At 33.5% G+C, this 10,992-nt stretch overlaps 1 protein-coding gene across 3 annotated transcripts; it reads left to right on the top strand.

Annotated features, from left to right (window-relative positions):
- Positions 1-7,708: 7,708 nt before the first annotated feature.
- On the top strand, positions 7,709-10,949 carry LOC106167067 (transmembrane protein 242). Of its 3 annotated transcripts, none has more exons than XM_086999938.1 (4): positions 7,709-7,865; positions 8,658-8,758; positions 9,462-9,599; positions 9,924-10,949. In XM_086999938.1, exons 1-4 carry the CDS (start codon positions 7,724-7,726, stop codon positions 10,122-10,124), a joined length of 582 nt encoding a protein of 193 aa, XP_086856064.1. In that variant the 5' UTR covers positions 7,709-7,723; the 3' UTR covers positions 10,125-10,949. The 3 variants fall into 3 exon arrangements, with proteins under 3 accessions (XP_086856064.1, XP_086856065.1, XP_013401219.1); XM_086999939.1 differs by having other exon boundaries at positions 10,013-10,949; XM_013545765.2 differs by having other exon boundaries at positions 7,793-7,950.
- Positions 10,950-10,992: the final 43 nt, after the last annotated feature.

Below are 10,992 nucleotides of genomic sequence, written 5' to 3' on the forward strand. Positions count from 1 at the left end.
TGGCTTTGCATTGAGAGTAATCAAAAGTTTTTGTAAAAGGCTGTGGTGCTGGATGTGTAAAAAAAAAAAAAGCTAAAAAGATGTTCCACACAGGTTGGTCTCTTTCATTTAAACCTGGTGAACTGAAGAGGCTACAAAATTATCAGAGTTACGGTCTTAACAGTTACTGTCACTGTTTCTTTAATAAGTTGCGGCTATGGTGAACTCTAATGAATTGAATTTGACAACTATGCCTTACACCCAAAACAAATGTAGAGACGCAATTGAAGTCAAAGGCATGCTCTTAAAAATATTTAGTGCACAGACTGCAAACTATGTTTGATTATTTTATGGTCCCACATGAAGAAGTTTGTATCATAGTTTCACTCTCCTGGAACCATGAGTAATAAAAAATAATTCATCGTGTAACCCCAAAAAGTAACATACGTTACTGTTACAAATGCAAAACGTCCAACTGTGAAACGCTTTACCCACTTTGAAATTTCAATCATCACTGGTTTTGGTCTTTGATTTAACTCCTACAAGTATATCGTTGTACAAATTATAATAATCTTCTGTATAGAGCAGTATTTGAGCGACTTAAGTTTGCTTGTCACTGAATATTAAAAAACAGGGAAAATACACCCTACCGACAGTAAAATAAGTATTTAATAAATTATTGTTCCTTTGTGATCCAATATCAGAAATGTCAAACTATCATGGAATCACAATATATTTTTCGGTCGGCAACAGGAAACACTGTTTTCTATTGCACCAAGTACTTGAACAAAATTTAACTTTTTGACAATTTTTCTGGGGAACATACGTTGCCTAGATTTAGCCATGACGCAAAGCCCCTTGAGTTACAGTTTAAATATTTATAAAAACATCCTTACGTCATGTATACTTTACCACTACTGAATCACTACAAAATATATCGGAACGCGGTATAAAAATTAAATATACATGATCCGGAACGTACGTTACCATTTAGGGCTCTTTGCGTAATGTAAAGATATGGTAAAAATTAAAATTTGAATTTAAATTAAGACAGTCGTGGATTTTTTTCTATAAACATATATCTTTTTAAAAATTGAATACAACTTTGAATTCATTCAATTTTATTTTTGGACACGCCAGCATGTGAAATGCACCTCTATATTGGGTTTGGGTGCTTATTTTTCGAGTTCTGACGACAACTGCACACACACACACACGCAGAGAAGTCAAAGAAAGCAATGATTATATGTCACTTTCTGTCACTTCGACTTCATGAAAATAAAATTTGGCCTGTAAATCGATCGAAGTAAATCGTCACTACACATTAGCTTGACATTTTTAAATGGAATAACGTGCCATAGATTTAGCTCATCTCACGCAGTTAACTGGCAGGTGGAGTCTCCAATGGATCAGAAAATGTGTCGTCTCTAGGTTGTCAACACATGATATAATTGGCGTGTAATCCTGCACAAACACTATGGATAGTTCGATGGAAAGTTTCTAAATGCGGGAGATGTTATTGTTGTGGGCGGAACTTCCTTAAGAAAAGATTATGCAACTGTTTCTGATGATGATAGTTTTAATTAACAGTCTTAGAGCCGGAACTACTGAATTCGTTCTTTGTTATTGAAGGCGAACAATTAAAATAGCAAGCCCGAAGAAGTCGATAGAAAAAACAATTTCATGAAGCATTTGCGTCACGTAATGATTACCAATAAGTCAATTCTCCACCTGCTATTCAGTATGGTGAAATCTATTAGAAACGCGTCCTCCATGCATTAAAACTTAGTAGAATTATATCTTAAGTTATAGAATCTCTGGCGGAAGCTATGATCAATTCCAGGTTTACTTACCTCCGCATGCTATATAAGCAAGGGAAAAATACATGAAAATAGGCAGAAAAATAAACATTCTTTAAAATATAATTTTACACAAAAGTGTATAATTACCAGAGATTTAATATTACAAAACACGAAATGAAAGCTTTTAAAACATAGTGAATGAAAGTTGTAATGTTTAGTCTGTTATACCTCCAATCGATATTGCATAGATGCATATTTGGTCAAACATATTACATTTCCCATTGACAGAATTACACCGCAGATAAGTTGAGGTTACCACGTCTAAAGTATGTACATGTAGTAGAAAGTCAAAGACACTGCCCCTTTAAATTTTCCACACAGTCCAGCAAATCATACGCTTTTCTGCAAAACAAGTACGTTTCCTAAAACTCAACCATGCAAGGCTTGACATTAACGCAAGATGCCCAGTTTGGCACTAGGTTTGAAGTCACTCATTCGGCCTCTGCGACCAATGTAATAGCCCTGCACGGCACGGGCAATAATCGTTATGAATACCTTGGGGTTAATCTAATGTCTTAGGCTTAAAAATACTAAATTGATATTTTCCCGCATAATCTGATGACAACATGACTTCTGAATTAGGTCATTTCATTCGCAGATTAACTTTTGTGTGAGATGCAGTTTGCCTGAATAAATGTCAAAAAAGTGCCACATACTGGCAACTCTTTTCTTTTAGAATTCGTAATTAATTTCTTTTAGACATCATAATTTATTTACAAAAATAAGATTGACTTATATATTTCACCGAGTAAAATATTTCGGACAGATGCATAGGCCCTATGTCCACTTTAAGTTAATATGTCAACGCTTTCGCAAGTTTGTTTTGCATTTTTGGAGATGAAATATCTCAATATAATACTCCATACGTTTCTTGAATAATACATTTTTTTTATGAAATGGCAAACAACGAATTTAATGTTTGCCCTTTTCTTTTAACAGCAATACTGGATAGACTTAAATGTAATTTTGTCATCTATTAAAAATACTGCACTCAAAGATAATTACTACATAATTTTCCTGCAATGTTTTAATTTTGACTGATGTTCTTAAACAGCTTGATCAACTGGAATAAAATGCAATATCCTAAATAAATGATTAAATGAATAAATAAATATATTAATCTATTGATAAATAGATTAATAAATGAGCAAATCAATTAATATATGAATTTATTAACTAAATATTTTTAAAAGGTGACGGTGATTTACGGAAGACCTGTTACATTGCACAGAACATTTGATTAAAAAAACTACGGAAAATAACAGCAAATCTTAGCAAATCTTCCCGGTTTTGGAAGAAGAGTCCTAAAGAGTATTGTTCTTAAATAATAAGATATTTTTCTTTGGAAGGCGAATAATGCGCCATGACACTTATCGGTATGTCTCAATAGTCCGTGACAGTAATATTAAGAAACTTTCCCTCTAGAAAATTGAGTTTTATGACATTATGAAACCAACCTTGAGTACCAGATATTTTATCAATTGAATTATAAGCAAAAATAAAAGAAGCAGAAATATAAAGGTCTGATATTGGCCCATCAAGACAAATCTGACAAAATGTTGTCAAACTTCATCTGTACCGTTTGTGCTGCATTGAAAGAGATAAAGAGACAGAGAAGGGAAAGGTAAACATAATTTGGTGGTGTAAATTATGCATTACTTATTTATTTGTTTTTACTTTTCCGATATCCGGTTCTTGTATCGTTTCCTGTTTAGGTGAGGAGCTGGATAAATAAACATGCCAGGTGTTTGGACCAGTGGCAGCTTGCTTATCTTATGCTACCTCTAATAAGGGTCAACAATGATTTGGCTTTGTGCTATCGATTTCGGATATACACCGTAGGCTATATGGATGATCACGCAAAATATAAAACCTAGTTCTAAATTTGGATGACCTCATACATTGCAAAAGTTGAAATATGTGCCCTCAAAATGTGCTTTTTAGTTTATAATATTTATCCATTTCAACTACAATATCAAATCAAACAAGGCAGCTATAGAGATTGGAGTACAGCTTAATTAAGATGAATATGAATCATCTAAAAACACGCTTATAAACAAGTTAAACTTATATATATTCATGTATATCAGCTATTTTTTTGACAATTTGCATCTAAAATCTACTTGAGATATTTAAATTGAATGTGAGCTAGTTTATCCTTATACTGTACACACTTTACTTAACGCTTTAAAAGAGAAATTAAAGGGTCCAGCTAGTAGAAATGTGTCTTTTCTTTTCTATTATCTACAACTTATCTATTAATCAAAAGTAGCGAAATGATTCTATGCTCATTTTATTTTTCTTTATATCCTTTTTCTTTTTTTTTTTTTTTTTTTTTGCAATTCGAAGACATTCAATGCATATACGATGTGATTTTAGTTATGGTACTTGTGTCCTACCAAGATAGATGTGCATCAGATGTGTATTCAATTGATGATTTGTTTAATTTCACTGCAAAGAACGTAATTTTGGTGAGTGTAACATTAAAATTATTCTCATGCCCTTTTTTTTAATTTTTCCATTATGGTTATTTTTTTATTCGTCTATTTAAAGGTTTTTTTAAAGTGAAAGCTTGCTGAACATTCATTTGCTGCTTTTCATACTTTCCCACGCGTAGCTATTTTGGCATGACACATGTTTTAGATAAATAGTAGAAGTATCAAATAACACATGATATTTATAGGTTAAAGGAGCAACCCACTTAACCCAAGGCGTATGCATCTGAGGCACGGGGCTAATATGGGCAAATAACCAAAAACTTGGACCAGCCTATCTAACTGATCAGAATACAGAATGTTCCCAGAAGGGCTTGATTTTTCTACACAGTTGTTTTTTTTGTAATTCCATTATATTTCTGGTTGGGTTCATTCACCCATCTGAGATCAATGTCTATTGGCTGGCAATTACTAGAAGTTCAAGCTATTGGATCTCTTGAGAATCGCAGTTCTGCCAAAACCAATGAAAGGTTAAGAGAAGTCAATGCTCAACGACCGAGTGGGATGGCGAATCTTTTAGCGTAAAAGCGAGCTTTTTTTGTTTAAGGTGGGAATTAATTTTGTTAGAATTATTATAAAATTAAACCTAACTGGAAACTTTGCCTTCAATACTCTTCTAAAAAGGTTACTGTGTAAACTATGTCTTCGTCCAATTGTCCTTTCATGATATTTTCATCTAATGGTACTAATTGATTGATTACAAAGTTTTCTTTGTGTTGTTTTTTCCTTGGGTAGAATAGTTGTTCAAAATATTTAACACTTACTGTACCTAGATGTCTACTGAGTTTCTCCTTGCTTATAGGAGGTTTAGGCAAAACCGGTCGGTTATTTTCAAGTCCTTAAAACGTCCGATTTCATTTTTTGGTAAAGAGAGCGTTTCTAAAGAAACTAGACATGTTTTTTTCGATTCTTCATCAATATGATTTAACTTATGTTAGAAAGCTTTTCTTTCTTAACTATGATTAAGAATACAGGGTTTTATATTTTTCAATGTAGCAGGTAAGTTGCATCCTTTTTTTGGTGGAACTTATCAATTCTTTGAGACTGTAACAGGCGGAGATTGTTATCTCAGACTCAAAGTAATTGTCTTGGGAAATAAATGCCCAAGTAGTACAGAATTTAATCCGTCAAATAAGCACTTTTTTTTGTTTCTTTGTTATTTCAGTTTTCTTGGGTCTCCAAATCTTAAAATGTGTGCATAAGATTTCGCTTTCTGGTACCTCCTTGAAATATCACAGTATTGTATTATTTCTTTGGTCAGAGCAAGAAGTTATAAAGTTTATAACTTCTTGGGTCAGAGGGTCTGAGAGGAGTTAAGAAATAATTTGTCGAAATTAATTATTACTTGCATTTGTCGATTTACGTGATCACACAATCATCTATCAATAATCTATGCGAATAGGCCTATATGTTATGATACTGATACATGTGATGTTGAGTTACAATATGGATCAAATCGTCTACGATGAGTTAACTGATAGGAATATATGCCACAGGGCAGTGATATAGGCTATACTGAACTGCATTACTTGTTCAGAGGCCATTATTTCGTACTGATTTGTTAGAATGGGCCACCTGATTCACTTGTTTAAAGTCAAGGTACCGCTACTTATTATTTCATTATTTTTCTTTTGTATCTGAATAAATTGCTTTTCATTTCATGTTCAAAAGAAATGAAATTTAATTGCAAGTCGCGGGCTCTTAGTTTCATTTTCATAGTGGAATGAAGACTGTTAAGTGGAAAGTCAAACACGTTTCCGGCTTCCAAGTTCTCCAAAATTCATCTAAGCATTAGGCCCACCGATACGTCTAGGACACCTAGCTACTTAAAATCATCGTGCAAACCCAAAATTTTTCGTCGTCTGTGTCCCATTTGACTTTTTTTATTAATAAAATCTCCGTGTATGGTCTCCCAGTGGCAAACAAAAATTTGTACTACAAACACCTATATGCATCACCCTGAGCTTCAGAGATACATGTAACTTGACACTAACCTCTTCACTATAGCCTATCTTCATCGTGTCAAGTTATCACTATCCAAATAAGATATAATGATAAGATATTATGGCTTTGATGAAGAAGTCTATATATTCTTTCAAACCACGTCCCTTTGTCTTTTGTCGATACTTTGTAATGTTATTAAGTTTTTAGATGACTCGGAATCAATCACAAAAAAAAAAAAAAAAAAAAAAGAAATCTATATATTCTTTCAAACCACGTCCCTTTGTCTTTTGTCGATACTTTGTAATGTTATTAAGTTTTTAGATGACTCGGAATCAATCACAAAAAAAGTTCTCATCTCATTTCTGTCCTTTTCAGCCAGATTTGTAGACAGGAAGAAGTCTCTCTCCTCTTACATATAAAGCTGCAAGTTTCATAAGATTTATTGTAATTTATCATATTAAGTAAATAACGTTTTTCCAATTCATTGGCATATTTGAGCAATATCTTGAAACTTCGTCACCAATTATACAAATAAAACTGAAAAGAGAACAAAATTAGATAAATTAAATTGAAATAAAAAGAACAAATGGATGTGCCAAACAAAATAACTTTTTTTAATGATATTGTCACCCTTCGCCCAAATGTCCTTATTTACTGCCTTACATAGGCCTACCGGTACATTCTTTTGGGTAGTAGATAAATCTTATATGTTCAGTGACTAAATTAATTAACATTTACACATGTACCCCCTTACGGGTGACGTCAAAATTGCGCTTTTGGGGTAAAAACCGAAAAATCTGTTTCTCAAATTTCTTCTTTACCTGAGCACCCATGCACGATCACCGTTTCAAGGCCGATTTAATTACACCATCTAGCTCCAAAACCCAGCTAGCGATTTTTCTTAAAAGTCTTAGTGCAGATTTTATGGTTGATAAGGGCAAAATAATGCCTTCATTGTTTATCCGCCAGTAGTAGCCTATACACTTCTGGTCAACTCTGCCAATTGTCGTGATATAATCTTGTTCAGGGATTAAGTTAAAGGGATAATAACTCTTCGTATGATATCTATATTTCACAATAAAAACACTATGAACAGCTAATAGAAATATAATATATTCTGTTTTACCACAAGAACGGCAGAAAACCAAACTTAAAAAAAAAAAAAAAAAAAAAAAAAAACAGGGACTATTGAATGTAAAAATGGATTCATTAACCATTTGTAAGTATGGAAAAATTATTGTTTACTGCAGGAAAATTCATTTTTTGGCCAAAACGAAGAATTAAGGTCCATGTTGATAAATTGGGGTTTCACCTTAAAATAGAAAGGTGTTAAATTGATTGCCTTATGCTGTACATTTAGGGTTCTTATTGTTTTAAATCAGCGCCAAGATAGATGCATTACTGAATATTGAGAAGCAGGAAAACCTCATTTTCAGTATCTGGATGGTTCAAAAAGGTTACAATATCCTTAAGACAATAAAAACATATCAAACTGTTCACGCTCTTTTGTGTTTGGAGATTATAACAGAGTACCAACTTCCGGTTAAAGTCGCATGCGGCAGCGGAGCACTGGAATCGGAGCACTGTAATCTCCTTAAGAATGATGGAAAACGATGACACAGAAAAACAAACTAAAAGCAAAGGGAAAGTGCTAATGCAGAAAGTTGCACGTACGATAGAACTTATTAGACAGTAGATATTTAATGTTCGCCTTAAAGTTTATTCTTATGCAATTAACGTTAATTAAAGGGATAACAATTGTTCCTTTTGGCCAAAAAAGGATTTCCTGGGGTAAAGGACAATTTTCCCATACTAACCAATGGTTAATGAATCCATTCCCACATTCAAAGTTTGTCCCTGACTCTTTTCTAAAAAGTTTGGTTTTCTGTAATATTCTCTTAAGAGATTTACAGAGTGTAGCCATATATATATATATATATATATATGGCTACACTCTGGCTACACATACATTATGAATCTTCAAACTGTATAAATGTATTCTTAGAGTGCTTTTAGAACAGGTGATCTGCAGACTAACTGATCTGCTGACTAAATATGTCCAACCCCACTTAAATGTAAGCTGCCTTATCTCCTGGTCTCCCTATCTCTGTATGTACAATTAAACAGATTATTTCTCTGCTCTTGCAAGGCCCCTAGGCCTGCAGCGACAATGCTTTGTGGAGGTGGGGAGGCCATCAGGGGATTAGATGGTGCTGCTTTTATTTGGATTTGCCATATTTGATCTGTTAGTTAGTGGATCAACTTGTTCTGAATGGCTCTTGTTAACCCATGCTAAGTAACCTGTAGTAAGGAGAGAGAACCCATTTAAAATCATACAAAAAAAGTCATAATGATTATCATTTTGATTTTGTTGCAGCTGCTATTTTCCTGGTAAGCATGGGCAGCTTCATGTTCTTTGGTGGGTTTGCTACAGCTTTTTCATTGGCAAAAAAGCAAGATCCAAAAGGATTTTCCAAGGTGAGTTGAGAAGCCCCAACATATTAGGCTCACACGAGGAATTATTATTTTCCATGTTGAATAGCCATTGGGCCAAGATCAGTTATTTTAAACACAAGCCAGTAAAATTTATCTCTGGCTCTTTGTAATTGTCCTGTCATTCCTAGACAATTTAGTTTGAGTATGCTGACATATGAAAATTTTGAGTAGAGCGCACTGAAACGCATTCAATTTGATATATGTTGCAGTACTGCATGCTCAAAATTTTCAGTGTATGCTTGTGTAATAGTCATTTTTTTAATAAGTCAGCATACACTTCCAAATCCACAAGATGTAACAGGGCCTTAAGGGGGTAAGGACATGCAATATTTTACCTAAGTTTAGGTGAACTTAAGTCAAATAAAGTGTGAATGTAAACTCCTTTTTGTTGCAGAACAAATGTAGAAATTTGTCTTTGTCCAAAAGAAGTGAAGGACTGGATGTAGTGATGCATTTCAAGTGCTTGACATATATTTAAATCCTGCTGTAACTTCTGAAATCCTCTGGTCTGAATTTGTAAAAGCATAGATTTAGAAGTGGATTTAATGGCACCCGGGTCAGCAGGTTGGATTTTTTTTACCAGTGATGGTACTTTATAAAAACATTGTTGAGTATAACAATTGCAATTAACTGATGTTTTTAATGAAATTTTTTTCTATAAATGGAATGTTATTTTATTTTCCAGGGTATGATACGTTCAAAGCAATTACCTGACAGTGGATCGGCCATTGCTTCTAGGGCACTGGCACGTGCCACCTTATACTCATTTGGTGGATTTGGCTTGTTCATATTTATTACTTGTGCTGTCCTTGGAGTGAGAACTGTAAGTTTTTGGACTTCATGAAATTATAATGTGGTGAAAAAATGATTTTTCATTTTACATTTGAATTAAAATTGGCAGATTAAACAAATGTAACTGTTTAATGGAAAAAACACAATAGATCTTGTTTTTCTATGTATTGTAAATATTTAGTATAAGTACATAGTGGTACATAGTGTATGAAAAACTAGTGCTTGTAGTTTCTGAGAACTATTTACTAAAACTTCCTAGCATGTACCTTTCTAGGAAAGATCAATAATTATTTGCATAATCATTCTTATCTGATATTATTCTTTAGCTTAATTTTGATACAAAACTGTTTTTCAGCCTAAGGAATTTTCCGCAAAGATGAATGAAGTAATTCCTAAAGCACCAAAAAAGGAAAGTACTGGGCGTAATGAATTTGACTCTTTCAGAGAGTTGTTTACCTACTTAGAAGAGGAGGACGCTAAAAAGACTGCAAAATTAGCCAACAGAGAATTGGGTTGTGACAGTAAAACTTCTCTTGGAACAGAAAAAGACAGGTAGCATGAACTGGATTTATTATAAAAGATTCACTATTCATGTGGATGAGATTTTTTTTTGGTAGTAGACAGATTGACTAGTATGTGGAAGAGTAAGTCTGTGAACAGAAAGAGAATACCCAAGGTCAATTGTGCTACCACGAAAAACTGGGACATGACAGTGGAGCAGGTATGCCAAACTACTCATCATTTCTAAGCATCAGTGAGATGTGTCCTTGCATGTGCTCAGGGACTTATCCATGTGATTAAATTAATTGCATTGGAGGTCAATCTCAGGTATTTTTTGGGCTGGATCAAAGATGGCCTGGTACACTCAGTTTTGTTAACTTCCACATCAAAAAAGTTTACTTGGGAATTATGATGAAATGTTTTTGTTGCTACCATCTCTAAATAATTTGGTGATAGTAAAAGTGATTAAAACTTTGAAGTGACCAAATGAGAGATTTTCTGTCTTCACAATATAGAAGAAACTTATTCAAGGTGTGAACCTGGGTTTTTGGAAAATCTCTGAACATTTATTGTAGGACCAACATTTGCCTGATTAAAAATCACAAAACTCTGAAATTCCACGGAAAAAGGTCATACCTGCCATTCAGTAAGTGATCTGGGCAGTTTCAAAAAAGGATTGGTCTTGAAGTGAGAAAAGGTCATCCATATAATAAGGGTTCAATGAAATGATGTCTTTATTTATTTTTATTGAAGACTTGCATGAAGTCTTTTAAAATTAGTTCAGACGATCATTAATTCCTGATGCCAGATTTGTCATCTTTTTATCCTACATGCCCAAACATTTGTTTTAATGCAATAAAATTTTTATTGCCAAGTTTAATATTCAGTATTTGTTTCATCGCTATGAGAGATGTACTTGGTTT

The sequence above is a fragment of the Lingula anatina genome, chromosome 1 (assembly GCF_051362555.1).
Source record: "Lingula anatina isolate TDL-2025a chromosome 1, LinAna3.0, whole genome shotgun sequence".
Classification (NCBI taxonomy): domain Eukaryota; kingdom Metazoa; phylum Brachiopoda; class Lingulata; order Lingulida; family Lingulidae; genus Lingula; species Lingula anatina.